Raw genomic sequence first — 16,568 nt, 5'->3', positions numbered from 1 at the left:
GTGAGGCGAAGACTTTTGGGGGATGGCCTGGTGTCAAGAAGGGCAGCAAAGAAGCCACTTCTCTCCAGGAAAAACATCAGGGACAGACTGATATTCTGCAAAAGGTACAGGGATTGGACTGCTGAGGACTGGGGTAAAGTCATTTTCTCTGATGAATCCCCTTTCCGATTGTTTGGGGCATCCGGAAAAAAACTTGTCCGGAGAAGACAAGGTGAGCGCTACCATCAGTCCTGTGTCATGCCAACAGTAAAGCATCCTGAGACCATTCATGTGTGGGGTTGCTTCTCAGCCAAGGGAGTAGACTCACTCACAATTTTGTCTAAGAACACAGCCATGAATAAAGAATGGTATCAACACATCCTCCGAGAGCAACTTCTTCCAACCATCCAGGAAAAGTTTGGTGACGAACAATGCCTTTTCCAGCATGATGGAGCACCTTGCCATTAGGCAAAAGTGATAACCAAGTGGCTCTGGGAACAAAACATAGATATTTTGGGTCCATGGCCAGGAACCCCCCCCCCAGACCTTAATCCCATTGAAAACTTGTGGTCAATCCTCAAGAGGCTGGTGGACAAACAAAACCCCACAAATTCTGACAAACTCCCAAGCATTGATTATGCAAGAATGGGCTGCTATCAGTCAGGATGTGGCCCTGAAGTTAATTGACAGAATGCCAGGGCAGATTGCAGAGGTCTTGAAAAAGAAGGGTCAACACTGCAAATATTGACTCTTTGCATCAACTTCATGTAATTGTCAATAAAAGCCTTTGACACTGTTGAAATGCTTGTAATTATACTTCAGTATTTCATAGCATCATCTGACGAAAAATATCTGAAGACACTGAAGCAGCAAACTTTGAAAATGAATGTGTCATTCTCAAAACTTTTGGCCACGACTGAATGTGGTGGTCTTGACACAGAAATATACTGTACATATTTCTGTGTTTTATCAGCAGAGGCATATAACGTGATATTATTGAATTTATGTCATAAAGCTATAAAATAAAATAAAATCACAGCCACACTTTTATTGTGATGACTAAATGTAGAGTCCGACATTAGAAAATCCTTTGTAAGGTTTGTGAACAAATAGTAGTTGGGGGGGATCATCTTCAATACTGTTCCAGACTTATGCCTCACTTTATAGCATGTCAAACAGCAAGAGAGATAACAAAAGCAAATAACACAGGAAAAATATTGGAACAGGTCTCCCACAAAGGACTAATTTACAAAACCACTGAGCCACATGACCGTCAGACACAGAGGGGTTTAAAAGCAAACTGGAAGAAAAATAAAATCCTTGAGTAATCCACTTATTGCATTCTGGATGAGAGAAAACAGGATGTGTGGAGGGAGTCGAGGATTCTGTCCCTCCTGAAGGATTCTGTTCTGTAGGACGGGACCAAAGCCAGGTCAGAATGGACCTCAATACCAGTGTCTGTCTATAAGCTTGAATGAACATGAAGGGTGACGACGGAATGTTGTGGACAAGAGGGGGATTGGGGACAGTTGGGGGGTGGGGTGGGGGGCTACTGGTCCGTTGGCATGTCTCTGTCTGTTTCTGCTTTAGAGGGTTGCCCCGGCGATGGGGTGTGGGGGGGTCGGGACATGGGGGCAATCCCATGTGCCATAGCCAGGTTTCCTGCAACAATTCCCTCCACTGCAGCACCTGCCCCTGTCAGGCCTCCTGCCGTCACTCCCACTAGGCCAGTAGGGAACCTGTGGATCAGGGGGTGGAGTCAGAAGAATTACAACAGCTTTCTAAGGTCATAGAACACAAGCCAGATTCAAATCAATACCTGGAGTTGTCTAACTGTAATGTATATATTATCTACATGTGCTTAAGTCTAGTCGTACCTGTAAGCTGCAGCTCCGTTCTGTTCTGAGTGCACGGCCCCATGGTCCACACCAGGCCACTGGGGTGTTGCCATCAGATACTCCTTGTTGACACAGTTCTTCAGACTGTCAGGGATGCGGCCTGTCAGGACAACCATCACAACAGTGAAGCTAACTGATCAAATGATCAATGACAACTCTTGAAAAGGTTCTTTGTGCGGTAATACAAACTATATCACTAAAATGGTAAAGACTACTGTGCCAAGTATCACATGGCTAGACGGTTGTTCACTCTGCACGCCTGGTGTATTTGTGCCTATAAATATTCTGTCATACACCCTGAGGCTTGCATAACTGAATACCTGTGATGGCCCGGCGCACTTCTCTAGCTGCCTCCTCCCGAGCCTCAAGGGACGCCTGCTCACTGTACCAGGATGTGTGGGGGGTGCAAATCAGATTGGGAGCGTCCTTCAGTGGGCCCTGAGAGAAGCTGGAGAGAAACAGATTTAAGAGAGTGTACAAGGTGGAGTTTACACAGAGAATCACAACTTTTAAAACAGTTATTGTTTTCAAGTCTTAAATGGCTGGGCTATAAGTCGGAGGAAGCTGGGAGGAGGAAGCTGGGAGGAGGAAGCTGACCTGAAGGGCTCCGTCTCATGTACGTCCAAGGCTGCACCCCGTATCCTTCCCTCTTTCAGTGCCTGGGCCAGGGCCTTCTCATCCACCAGGCCCCCTCGCGCCGTGTTCACCAAAAACGCCCCCTGGCGCATCTGCACAGAGATCACAGTCAGAGGAAATGGGATAGATATCGCAAAGCAAGCCATGCAGACAACAATAACCAAAACGCATGGTCTCATTATTGGGGAGAACGGAGATACACTCAAGACTCGAAATTATGAGGGGTGACTTGTTCATGGAGTTTGAAAGTGAAATCATTGATAATGGGGGTGTTGTGGGTGGCACACACCTGTGTATGTGTGTCTGTCTTATACCTGTTTAATGGTGAAGTCGTTGATGAGGTGATGGTTGTGCTCGTTGAGGCTGCAGTGCAGTGACACACAATCAGAGTGGATGAGAAGGTCCTGCAGGGTGGCCATTCTCTGCAGGCCCAGAGAGCGTTCCACTCCGTCTGGCAGGTAGGGGTCGTAGAATATCACACTGAAGCCAAAGGCCTTGGCCCGCAGCGCTACAGCCTGGCCCACTCGCCCTGCGGAACAAACACAGACACTCTATGCTCAGACTGGAGGACGGAATAGGGGAGAGAGGAACCGCTCACTAACTCTGAGAAACCTAAAATGGTTTACATTAAATATACACTGAAACGACCTGTGAGGCCACCCATAATATTACTATAAAAACTGTTGGGCGTGAAAAACTCAGCACCGTTGCAATTCTTGAAATAAACAGGTGCACCTGGCACCTACTACCGAACCCTTTTCAAAGGCACTTAATTTTCTTGTCTTGCCCATTCACCCTCTGAATGGCACAATCCATGTCTCAATTGTCTCAAGGCTTAAAAATCATTTTTTAACCTGTCTCCTCCCTTCAGCTACACTGATTGAAAATAATTCAACAAGTGACATCGAGAAGGGATCCTAGCTTCACCTGGATTCACATGGTCCGTCTATGTCACGGAAAGAGCAGGTGTCCTTAATGTTTTCTATGTACTATCCTTTGTGACTACACTTGCAGAGAGCCCATGCTAAGACAAGACCCATTTCCCTCCTCACCCAGGCCAATGATGCCCAGCGTCTCTCCCCGGATGCGGGCAGCGCCGCTGGCCACCTCCCTGATCTGCTCCACGCTGGAAGCCCTGGTGCCCTCTCTCATAGCCTGGTGCATCCAGGTGACGCGGCGGTAAAGGTTCAGGATCAGACACATGGATGTGTCTGCTGTCTCCTCCACTGACGTGGCAGGCACATTACACACAGCTATACCTGAGGGGGACAGAGCACAAAGGAGACAGTGGTTAGTTCTCATATATATTAAGGTGGATGGATGGGTCGACGGGAGGGGTGTAATGGGTCGACGGGAGGGGTGTAAATGGGTCGACCGGAGGGGTGTAACGGGTCGACCGGAGGGGTGTAACGGGTCGACTGGAGGGGTGTAATAGGTCGACGGGAGGGGTAGGAGAAGCAAAGTAATGATCCAGTAGCCAACCTAGTTCAGCCGCAGCCTTGATGTCCACATTGTCAAAGCCACTGCCTATTCGCACGATGATCCGCAGGCCCTTGAACTTGTCGAGGTCGTCCCGCGAGAGAGTGATGGTGTGGTACATCAGGGCGCCCACTGCTTCATTCAGCACCTGAAGCACCAGGGAGAGAATGGGTGAGTAGTAGGGTGGGGAATTGCCAGGGACCTCACAATACTTTGGTGCTGATTCTATATGTAGAGTGCGCGATTCTATACAGTTGAAGTTGGAAGTTTACATACACCCTAGCCAAATACATTTACACTCAGTTTTTCACAATTCCTGACATTTAATCCTAGTAAAAATTACAGTTAGGATCACCAATTGATTTTAAGAATTTGAAATGTCAGAATAATAGCAGAGAGAATGATTCATTTCAGCTTTTATTCCTTTCATCACATTCCCAGTGGGTCAGAAGTTTACATATACTCTATTAGTATTTGGTAGCATTGCCTTTTTTAAATGTATTTTTTTACCTTTTATTTAACCAGGCAAGTTAGTTAAGAACAAATTCTTATTTTCAATGACGGCCTAGGAACAGTGGGTTAACTGCCTGTTCAGGGGCAGAACGACAGATTTGTACCTTGTCAGCTCGGGGGTTTGAACTTGTAACCTTCTGGTTACTAGTCCAACGCTCTAACCACTAGGCTACCCTGCCGCCCCTTTAAATTGTTTAACTTGGGTCAAACGTGTCGGTTAGCCTTCCACAATAAGTTGGGTGAATTTTGGCCCATTCCTCCTGACAGAGCTGGTGTAACGGATTCAGGTTTGCAGGCCTCCTTGCTCGCACACGCTTTTTCAGACCTGCCCACACATGTTCTATAGGATTGAGGTCAGGGCATTGTGATGGCCACTCCAATACTTTGACTTTGTTGTCCGTAAGCCATTTTCCACAACTATGGAAGTGTGCTTGGGGTCATTGTCCATTTGGAAGACCCATTTGCGACCAAGCTTTAACTTTCTGACTGATGTCTTCAGATGTTGCTTCAATATATCCACGTAATTCTTCTTCCTCATACGCCATCTATTTTGTGAAGTGCACCAGTCCCTCCTGCAGCAAAGCACCCCCACAACATGATGCTGCCACCAACATGATTCAGGGATGGGATGGTGTTCTTTGGCATGCAAGCCTCCCCCTTTTTCCTCCAAACATAACAATGGTCATTATGGCCAAACAGTTCTATTTTTGTTTCATCAGACCAGAGAACATTTATCCAAAAAGTACAATCTTTGTCCCCATGTGTAGTTGCAAACCATATGGCTTTTTTTAGGCGTTTTGGGAGCAGTGTCTTCTTCCTTGCTGAGTGGTCTTTCAGGTTATGTCGATATCGAACTCGTTTTACTGTGGATATAGATAATTTTGTACCCGTTTCCTCCAGCATCTTCACAAGGTCCTTTGCTGTTGTTCTGGGATTGATTTGCACTTTTCACACCAAAGTATGTTCATCTCTAGGAGACAGAACGAGTCTCCTTCCTGAGCGGTATGAAGGCTGCATGGTCCCATGGTGTTTATACTTGCGTACTATTGTTTGTACAGATGAATGCGGTACCTTCAGGCATTTGGAAATTTATCCCAAAGATTAATTATTTCTGAGGTCTTGGCTGATTTCTTTTGATTTTCCCATGATGTCAAGCAAAGAGGCACTGTGTTTGAAGGTAGGCCTTGAAATACATCCACAGGTACACCTCCGATTGACTCAAATGATGTCAACTAGCCTATTAGAAGCTTCTGAAGCCATCACATAACTTTCTGGAATTTTCCAAGCTGTTAAAAGACACAGTCAACTTAGTGCATGTAAAATTCTGACCCACTAGAATTGTGATAGAGTGTTTTATAAGTGAAATAATCTGTCTGTAAACAATTGTTGGAAAAATGACTTGTGTCATGCACAAAGTAGACGTCCTAACCGACTTGCCAAAACTATGCAATCTGGTTTCAGAGCTGGTCATGGGTGCACGTCAGCCACGCTCAAGGTCCTAAACGATATCTTAACCGCCATCGATAAGAAACATTACTGTGCAGCCGTATTCATTGATCTGGCCATGGCTTTCGATTCTGTCAACCACCACATCCTCATCGGCAGACTCGACAGCCTTGGTTTCTCAAATGATTGCCTCGCCTGGTTCACCAACTACTTCTCTGATAGAGTTCAGTGTGTCAAATCGGAGGGTCTGCTGTCCGGACCTCTGGCAGTCTCTATGGGGGTGCCACAGGGTTCAATTCTTGGACCGACTCTCTTCTCTGTATACATCAATGAGGTCGCTCTTGCTGCTGGTGACTCCCTGATCCACCTCTACGCAGACGACACCATTCTGTATACTTCCGGCCCTTCTTTGGACACTGTGTTAACAACCCTCCAGGCAAGCTTCAATGCCATACAACTCTCCTTCCGTGGCCTCCAATTGCTCTTAAATACAAGTAAAACTAAATCCATGCTCTTCAACCGATCGCTACCTGCACCTACCCGCCTGTCCAACATCACTACTCTGGACGGCTCTGACTTAGAATACGTGGACAACTACAAATACTTAGGTGTCTGGTTAGACTGTAAACTCTCCTTCCAGACCCATATCAAACATCTCCAATCCAAAGTTAAATCTAGAATTGGCTTCCTATTTTGCAACAAAGCATCCTTCACTCATGCTGCCAAACATACCCTTGTAAAACTGACCATCCTACCAATCCTCGACTTTGGCGATGTCATTTACAAAATAGCCTCCAATACCCTACTCAACAAATTGGATGCAGTCTATCACAGTGCAATCCGTTTTGTCACCAAAGCCCCATATACTACCCACCATTGCGACCTGTACGCTCTCGTTGGCTGGCCCTCGCTTCATACTCGTCGCCAAACCCACTCGCTCCATGTCATCTACAAGACCCTGCTAGGTAAAGTCCCCCCTTATCTCAGCTCGCTGGTCACCATAGCATCTCCCACCTGTAGCACACGCTCCAGCAGGTATATCTCTCTGGTCACCCCCAAAACCAATTCTTTCTTTGGCCGCCTCTCCTTCCAGTTCTCTGCTGCCAGTGATTGGAACGAACTGCAAAAATCTCTGAAACTGGAAACACTTATCTCCCTCACTAGCTTTAAGCACCAACTGTCAGAGCATCTTACAGATTACTGCACCTGTACATAGCCCACCTATAATTTAGCCCAAACAACTACCTCTTTCCCAACTGTATTTAATTTCTTTATTTATTTTGCTCCTTTGCACCCCATTATTTTTATTTCTACTTTGCACATTCTTCCATTGCAAAACTACCATTCCAGTGTTTTACTTGCTTTATTGTATTTACTTTGCCACCATGGCCTTTTTTGCCTTTACCTCCCTTCTCACCTCATTTGCTCACATTGTATATAGACTTGTTTATACTGTATTATTGACTGTATGTTTGTTTTACTCCATGTGTAACTCTGTGTCGTTGTATCTGTCGAACTGCTTTGCTTTATCTTGGCCAGGTTGCAATTGTAAATTAGAACTTGTTCTCAACTTGCCTACCTGGTTAAATAAAGGTGAAATAAAAAAATAAAAATAATAAAAAATAGTTTGTTAACAAGAAATTTGTGGAGTGGTTGAAAAACTAGTTTTAATGACTCCAGCCTAAGTGTATGTAAACTTCCAACTTCAAATTTATGTAGAGTGATTCTATATGTATAGTGTGGTTCTATATGCATAGTTTAAAAAAAATATATATATTTTACCTTTATTTAACTAGGCAAGTCAGTTAAGAACAAATTCTTATTTTCAATGACGGCCTAGGAACAGTGGGTTAACTGCCTGTTCAGGGGCAGAACGACAGATTTGTACCTTGTCAGCTCGGGGATTTGAACTTGCAACCTTCCGGTTACTAGCCCAACGCACTAACCACCCTGCCGCCCCGTGATTCGATACAGTGATTTTATTGCGATTTTATGTTCTAAACATATCTGCTGCAGAGGGACCAGAGAGACACATGAGAAAACAGGTTTTGATCAGTCATGGTAATAAAAGTGCTGAAAACATATTGGCTCCCGATTTAAAAAGATGGAGAACAAGCTACAGAAGGAAAAATACTGGAGAGTTGGTGCAGGTACAGCCAACTAGTGCAAAAATATTGCGATAGTCAAAGCGATACGATATCGTAAAAAATAATATCCGAAATGTAACTGTACCGATCCCCCCCCCCATCACTGGTGAGTGTTCAGAAGAGGCTATTGAATCGATATCCTCATTCTACCATGGCAATAAAAGAGCCCAGACTTTCTCTAACTCTATCGAGTTGGAAATAGAGCCCACCACAAAAATAGCAGACGTGTTCACGATGCAGACATTTTTTTTTTTTTACCTTTATTTTACTAGGCAAGATCAGTTAAGAACAAATTCTTATTTTCAATGACGGCCTAGGAACAGTGGGTTAACTGCCTGTTCAGGGGCAGAACAACAGATTTGTACCTTGTCAGCTCGGGGGTTTGAACTTACAACCTTCCGGTTACTACTCCAACACTCTAACCACTAGGCTACCCTCGCTATAAAGTGCAAACGGATACTTAGAGGAGAACCAGATAGTTAGAGGTTGGTTACCTTCTCGTGGATCTCCTGGGTGGACTGGGCATCACAGAAGGCCACCGTGGCCACGTCCTTCAGGACAGGCATCTCCACGGTGCAGTCGCGACCATCCAACAGTGCCACTAGGGGGCGCGGGTGCATCGGCCCATTCAAAATCGGGGGGCGAATGCCTATACAGATCAACATAAAATGGACAAGACTTCAAAATAAATAAAAATACACTCTTTGGATATTTATCCAGGGTTTATCACTTGTGTCCTTTCTAACGGATCAATCAGATAGATCAATGTGATCATGTAGTAGGTCTATCTGATTGAATTGTATGACAGTTAGGCCATCTACATGATCACATAGGTCTGTCATACATTTCCATTTATATCAAACTTCCAGTATAAAAAAATAAAACCATTAAAAAGTATATTACAAATAGCCTATTAAAAGACAGACAGGGCTTAGACTCTTGTGGGCTAAGGTAACAGCCTATACAAACACACTGAATAACAGATTCACTACATGGAACAGTCTCCCCTCCAAATAAAAATAAAGGAAGTTTGTTCTGATGTGTCTGTCCTATAACAGAGATAAGAACGAACAGGAAGTACAAAAAAATATATATATATTTATTTAACCCTTTATTTTTGGCACTAAACAGCCTCCATATATACTTCCATACATTTTTTCAACTGGTCCTGGGAGACCTTTGGAGGAATCTCATGACGGCCTACCCAGGCCAAACCCTCCCCTAACCCGGACGACGCTGGGCTAATTGTGCGCCGCCCTATGGGACTCCCTACAGACTCCTCCAGCCCCCCCACCAACAGGGCAGACTCCTCCTGCCCCCCCACCAACAGGACAGACTCCTCCTGCCCCCCCCACAACAGGGCAGACTCCTCCAACCCCCACAACAGGGCAGACTCCTCCAACCCCCACAACAGGGCAGACTCCTCCAACCCCCCCACCAACAGGGCAGACTCCTCCAACCCCCCACCAACAGGGCAGACTCCTCCAACCCCCCACCAACAGGACAGACTCCTCCTGCCCCCCCACAACAGGGCAGACTCCAACCCCCACAACAGGGCAGACTCCTCCAACCCCCACAACAGGGCAGACTCCTCCAACCCCCCACCAACAGGGCAGACTCCTCCAACCCCCCACCAACAGGGCAGACTCCTCCAACCCCCCACCAACAGGGCAGACTCCTCCAACCCCCCACCAACAGGGCAGACTCCTCCAACCCCCCACCAACAGGGCAGACTCCTCCAACCCCCCACCAACAGGGCAGACTCCTCCAACCCCCCACCAACAGGGCAGACTCCTCCAGCCCCCCACCAACAGGGCAGACTCCTCCAGCCCCCCACCAACAGGGCAGACTCCTCCAACCCCCATAACAGGGCAGACTCCTCCAACCCCCACAACAGGGCAGACTCCTCCAACCCCCACAACAGGGCAGACTCCTCCAACCCCCACAACAGGGCAGACTCCTCCAACCCCCACAACAGGGCAGACTCCTCCAACCCCCACAACAGGGCAGATTCCTCCAACAGAAGGGTGGGATTGGAGGCACAGGCTTCTTTTGAGTTATTATAACCATCATTTCCCCTGCCCTTCTGCAACAATCCACAGTCTACCCTATCATCATAAAGCGCACACATCTCATAAATAAACATCAATTACAGATAAACCTAAATTAGCAAAGATAGATATGGCTCATAGCTGGGATATACATACATACATAAATGACAGAGAAAAAAGGAAGCATGTACGGAATAAAACATGTTCCAAAACAAGCATTCTGTTTGCAATTAGGCACAACTGAAAAAAATGTGGCAAAGAAATGAACTTTAATGTCCTGAATACAAAGTGTTATGTCTGGGGCAAATCCAACAACACATGACTGAGTATCAAGCATGGTGGTGGCTGCATCATGTTATGGGTATGCTTGTCATCGGCAAGGGCTAGATAGTTTTTTAGGATAAAAAGAAACTGAATAGAGCTAAGCAGAGGCAAAAACATAGTAGTGTTGCACGGTATACCAGTACCATGGGACAAAAACATCATGACACTTAATATTTTAGTATACAATTCTTATAAAGTCAGTTTTGTTTACAGATGTAGTTGAATTCAAGTAACAGCCACTAGTCTCTTGTATGAGCAGGTCCAATGATATCCACTTCGCTTTTATGCCCATAGCACGTGTGGAAGTTGTAATCAGCCCTCACCTGGTTCTCTTCATCCGCATATATATATATATATATATATAAATTTAGCCGTGATGGCGAGCTGGGATGCAGAACGTGATGACTCTTTTGTTGTTTATTTTATTGATTAAACTAGGCAAGTCAGTTAAGAACAAATTATTATTTTTACAATGGCCTACCCCAGCCAAACCCTCCCCTAACCCGGGTGACATGGGCCAATTGTGCGCCACCCTATGAGACTCCTGATCACGGCCGGTTGTACATACAGCCCGGGATCGAACCAGTCTGTAGTGACGTCTCTAGCACTGAGATGCAGTGCCTTAGACCACTGCGCCACTCGGGAGCCTTAGATATGTTAGATGTTCACATTGGAGCAGCGCGCAGAACCTTACAAAATATTGCAGGTTTGAAACGGGCAGAGGGCAGAGAATGTCAACCCACTCCAATAGTGCAATTCTAAAATCTTGATGCCAGAGTCCCAAGTAGAGACAACTGAAAACACAAATAGCCTAAAACGAACAAGCTCATTCATAAGAGATAACATTACCATAGCCACCCCCCCAAAAACAAGTTAGTTGACCATCCCCCAAGAACTATGAGAGATTACATGCGTTTAGCAATTAACACATTGATGTGTGAACTTTTTCAATCTTAATGATGTGTTGTAATTGACAGTGACACCAACAATTGGGCAACAGTGGATGGACAGTAGCCCAACCGGACAATACAAAGTGTAGCAACTAAAGCGAGAGAGTGTCACATGACCCTCACAATTAAAAAAAAAAAAAAAATTAAAGGCACACAAGGGGCCTTGTGGACCTAAGATTTCTTCAGAGCTAAGGATAGTCATAGAGCAGCCTAGAGACATTGATGGCACTTAATAAAAGAAATGAACATGAGAATTCGATCCTCAAAGCAACAGCACTACACACACTGACCACACCAGTCATTGTGACTGTCAATAGCTTCCGTTGATAGAGATAGATAGATATCTATATACACACACAGTACTGCTTAGTGCTCTGTCGCCCAAAAGATTTCTTCATTCATCTATTTTTTTTTTAAAGACACGTTATGGACAAAGAAATTGCTTTTTGGCCAGAACATGAAAAACATAGCAGTAAGGAGGAGCTAGCATGACACATCTTATAATAATAATAATAATCACAGGGGATTGAAACAGAAAACACACTGCATAGCAAAAGGAGTGTTCAACAAACCTACAAAAATGACCTACATCTTTCTGGACAAAAAGACGAAGACATGAATTCAAAATTAACCTGAAGGAAGGACAAGAAAGGCACATTCGACAAGGAAAGAGAGCGGAGCTGGCAACACACATGCACCATATGGTCTGGCAGAGTGTGTGACCATGTGACTGTGTGACCGTGTGACCGTGTGACCGTGTGACCGTGTGACCGTGTGTGTGTGTGTGTGTGTGTGTGTGTGTGTGTGTGTGTGTGTGTGTGTGTGTGTGTGTGTGTGTGTGTGTGTGTGTGTGTGTGTGTGTGTGTGTGTGTGTGTGTGTGTGTGTGTGTGTGTGTGTGTGGAGAACGCCTGGTCCGACCAGCAGCAGGGCCATGCACACAATGCTATTCATTCAGCGCTCATTCATTCTCCCCCGTCCGCCTGCCACTCTGTGGGTGTAAGTAAGCGAGCTCGCAGGGAGGGGTGGGGGATAATGCTGCAGTACCCCACCCTGCCCCCTGCCACACAGGCTCCAGAGTACTCTCACACACACAATACTATAGAAGACCAAGGACAAAAATGCACCGGGATGGCGAATCACCTATATAAATCACACAAAACAAAATAGCAGATTTGTACTCCTCTGTCCTATCGATCTAACCCCGCCTCCTGCTTCCTCTCCTTCCTACCCTCTCGCTATCGCGCTGTAGGAAAACAAAAGAGAAGACATTCATCATCCTAACCTTGCATGCTGCAGTTGACCAGCCTTTCTTCTTCTCCTTCTCCACTTACAGTTACTGTCAGAATGCTTTCGCTTGGCACAATCCCAGGCAAACTCTCTCCTCCTTCAACCTACCCCTTGCTCCAATCAGAGGGAGGAACAATTCAGCCATAGCCAACCAAAACTGAGCTTATTAGCATTGAGAGGCTAGGTTGGGTAGTGTGCAGTAGAGGCAATTTCCATGTTGTTTTTTAAAGGGAAATGTGAGCCAGTGTGGTGCATTGCTCGCTGGAAAAACAAAAAGGTAAATGATTATGGCCAGTCTATTCAAATAAAATATTTTTAGAAGATCAAATTCAGAAAGCACGTACTAATTCACTAATGTAACAAATTAATGAAATTGTAAAATTATCAAAAGGCCACTACGTGCAACATTGATTTGACTGGTCAATAGTAGCTAAGGAACTGACTGTATAGGCTGCTACTTGATACTAGATTCACATTAAATGATGCAAAAATAGCAAAAAGCTATTGTGGGGAAAAAAACATTTTAAAACATAGCCAATTAAAACGCTTGAATGATTTTTATAAATTTTAAATGAGTACAGGATTACAATCATCCCTGTCAACTAAAAATCCTACTATCCCAAAAATATTTCTGTGGATATTATTCCAGTGGATGCTCATTATGGAAGATGAGGCTATAGTGGGACATCCGCAGCAAACCCAGCAGTCACCTGCACCACTGTAACAGAGACTGTATCCCTGCCACAGCAGACCTGGGGTTCGAACACGTCACAACCAAACAGATGGATTCATCATCATTACCGGTACAGTGGGGCGGTAGGTAGCCTAGTGGTTAGAGTGTAGAGGAGGTAGGTAGCCTAGTGGTTAGAGCGTTGACTAGTAACCGAATGGTTGCAAGATCAAATCCCCGAGCTGACAAGGTAAAAATCTGTCGTTCTGCCCCTGAACTAAGAAGTTAACAAAGAAGTAGGTCTTCATTGAAAATGAAAATTTGTTCTTAACTGACTTGCCTAGTTAAATAAAAAACAGTATTTCAATCTCAGAAAGGTGACCTCACTGCACAATACAAGTTTAGCCATCCACTACACATTTGCAGTCAAATCACTGTCAGGAAGAGCTGAATGGCCATTCACATTGATATCCCAACCAGTTCCGCAATTATAAACAGAGAGTTCAATTAAGTTAAATGGGAAAAATTCTACAAATCCTAATCCACAGCCACTCTCTGCCAGTTCTTTACGTGTCAGCATCCTCTGGGCACTGGACAAAGCACCGAGCAAATGGTCATTATTTTATTATATCTATGTAACTCAAATGACTTTAAGCGTGCAACTGGAACAAATGTGCCTTTCAGAAATCACATTCCTGACCGTTCCACCACTGAAAGTAGAGAGCTCTGTTACATGGTAATAGATCATTTTTTTAAATGCCTATTTGCACTCTACCTATCCAGTGGGGAGAGAACTCTGACACCAACAGATAGCCATAGAAATTAATAAAATTGTGTTAATACAGTAGTATTTTAACTGCATACGTGAGCGACCTTAAGTGACTGGTGTATCAGCAGAAATTCTGTAGGTAGCACATTTACATGTAGAAATAACAACTACATTATAGAAGTTAAATAAATTATTATTATGAAGGGATGGAGGTACAAGGTTTGACAGTGGCATGAGCCAAAGTCAAGCCAATGGTGCAAGTGAGGGATTCATCAGTGTGTGTGAGCGACTGTCCTAGAAGCAGATGTGTGATTCAAGGAAAACAGTGCAATGCACTGCATACAAATATACAAGATATAGCCTGCTGTTTGTTATCAGTGTAATCTAAACTGCCAGTAATGACTTCACAAAGGCAACAGGAAGTAAGTAGGTCCACAGGCACCCTCCCTCTTTTGCTGTTTATGGAATTAGATCTGTTATTGACTCCGTTATTTGACAACCCTTCCCAACACAGATTAGACAGGAGTATACACTTTGAAATGTTATTGTCACATACACTGGGTAGTTGCAATGAAATGTGTTGTTTTACATGGTCAGCCATAATTGTATCAGGGACAGAATGGGATTAGTTATAAATATATTTGGTCGTACGGCGCTATATGGTATATGGCACTGTCTGACATAATGAAGTCAAGCACTGATGTATGGTGTCCATCACCTATGTATGTCTACGGTCCATCGGGCCAATGTTTATCATTTCCCATTCTATATTGGAGAAAATATCCAAGAATCCTTAAGATAGCCATCCGTTAAGTACATAAGTTTGTACACGTACATTGTCAGTCTCTAACATGATAATTGGGGGAAAGTATGTTAATACTGACCTTCACAAATGCGGTCAAGCCTCTGTCGCTTGACTTTATGTTTATCCATGAGAGCCATCGGCGTTCTTCACCCCAGCCAAAGCACAAACAAAATCAGACCAAAGCTGAGCCACAAAAGGCAAATGTCAGAGTGAAACACCTCCCAAGGAACAAGTATATGCCCCGGTGAAAACCTGTAAATAAAATTAACAACGTTTTAATATCTACGTGACTGGTTTACCTACTAAACGTTTCCTAGCTACCAAGCCACACGACTAGTTGTATGGATAATAAAGTTGTTGACTTGGAAGTACATATAGTTTTAATCTAGCTATTTTAGCTAACGCTAGCTAGCACCGCTGGCCAGAGACAATATTGTAGTTTACACCACAGCCGGTTATCACGCTAGCTAGCTAACATTCGTTTATTTTCCCAACTTTCACACTGCACTCACTTCTTAGTTAACTTTAGTTAAGAAATAATAAATAAATTAAATTCATTTGAAGCGCCAGTTTATAGCTAGCTAGCTAAATTACCCACGCAATGTGCACAGTAGTTAGCTAGCTAGCTGGCTAAATGTTGCTAGTTAGCTAAAACAAACAAAAAAGTAACTAGTCTACCAATTCAAAGTCGGTAGACAATATCCGTGTGGCTAACACGGCTAGCTAGTTAGCTTGTCTACAAACACGCAAAACGTGATACAGAGTTGCACGAAAAGAGGCCTGTTTTACAAAGCTAACACAGCTACTGTAGCTAGTTAATACTAATAGCTAACGCCACTGATGATAATTTACAGGCAAATCAACACACGTTTAGGCGGCGTAAAACTATTTTTTTTTTTTTGCTTCAACGGAATAATACCAAGAAGACGGAGCAGTTAACGTTAGCTGTCGGATCAGATCACAGCACTACTAAAGTGGCTAGCTAAGGTTATTGGTTCATTACCAAGTACTGCAGGTTCTGTTAATCTCGGTCTTGTGGGGGTCACTATTAGTTTACGTCTTCCCACTTTACGGATCGTCATGAATCCAAACAGTTTGTTCAGAGGAGTCAGGTGACGGACGAGTCGGTGTCACAAAATAACGAGAAGTCTTGATAAACCACTGTTAGTGGAGTGTGGCGCCTTCACGTAACACAAGGGGTATTGCAGACCAGACCTGCACACTGACCATCCGACCCCCGATTTCTCAGGGACCACATTTGAGCTTGATGAGGTTTCTTTCAAGATGGCAAAGGTCATAATGTATTCTTAACCACAGGTATACTACTACTTCCCTTTATTGTACAATAATAATACCCACAGTACCAGTGATCTGAGTGGAGGACAGTCACATGACAAGGCCGAGTGGACAGTGCTAAAGCATTATGCATTCGAGTCATTTAGCAGACGCTCTTATCCACGATATACAGCACAGATGTTTCACCTAGTCGGCTAGGGAATTCAAACCAGCGACCTTTCAGTTATTAGCCCAACGCTCCAACCCACCAAACTACCTGCCTTCCTATTCCCTGTACTGTGGCGAGTGGGATGGGGGCCACTCATTTATGGTGGATG

The 16,568-nt window shown here is 44.5% G+C and overlaps 1 protein-coding gene across 3 annotated transcripts; it reads right to left on the bottom strand.

Annotated features, from left to right (window-relative positions):
- Positions 1-680: 680 nt before the first annotated feature.
- Positions 681-16,108, bottom strand: LOC123995104 (C-terminal-binding protein 1-like). Of its 3 annotated transcripts, none has more exons than XM_046298440.1 (10): positions 15,959-16,108; positions 15,035-15,207; positions 8,593-8,747; positions 3,996-4,140; positions 3,566-3,772; positions 2,828-3,042; positions 2,475-2,605; positions 2,198-2,325; positions 1,857-1,977; positions 681-1,718 (listed from the first exon to the last, which is right to left on the bottom strand). In XM_046298440.1, exons 2-10 carry the CDS (start codon positions 15,090-15,092, stop codon positions 1,529-1,531), a joined length of 1,350 nt encoding a protein of 449 aa, XP_046154396.1. In that variant the 5' UTR covers positions 15,093-15,207; positions 15,959-16,108; the 3' UTR covers positions 681-1,528. The 3 variants fall into 3 exon arrangements, with proteins under 3 accessions (XP_046154396.1, XP_046154405.1, XP_046154413.1); XM_046298449.1 differs by lacking the exon at positions 15,959-16,108 and adding an exon at positions 15,875-15,953; XM_046298457.1 differs by lacking the exons at positions 15,035-15,207; positions 15,959-16,108 and adding an exon at positions 12,707-12,835.
- Between the last annotated feature and the right edge of the window lie 460 nt (positions 16,109-16,568).

Source organism: Oncorhynchus gorbuscha, linkage group LG02 (assembly GCF_021184085.1).
Source record: "Oncorhynchus gorbuscha isolate QuinsamMale2020 ecotype Even-year linkage group LG02, OgorEven_v1.0, whole genome shotgun sequence".
NCBI lineage: Eukaryota > Metazoa > Chordata > Actinopteri > Salmoniformes > Salmonidae > Oncorhynchus > Oncorhynchus gorbuscha.
The sequence above is the reverse complement of the archived record's forward strand: the minus strand, read 5'-3'. Positions and strand labels throughout refer to the sequence as shown.

What these genes read in the sequence shown, in the direction of transcription:
- LOC123995104 (XM_046298440.1), bottom strand. Translation starts at nt 15,092, where the DNA reads ATGGCTCTCATGGATAAACATAAAGTCAAGCGACAGAGGCTTGACCGC. An exon ending in CAAGGCTGCGGCTGAACTAG is followed by an intron (nt 3,773 to 3,995) that starts GTTGGCTACTGG and finishes TGTCCCCCTCAG; the next exon opens with GTATAGCTGTGTGTAATGTG. An exon ending in ACGACTTCACCATTAAACAG is followed by an intron (nt 2,606 to 2,827) that starts GTATAAGACAGA and finishes ATCTCTGTGCAG; the next exon opens with ATGCGCCAGGGGGCGTTTTT.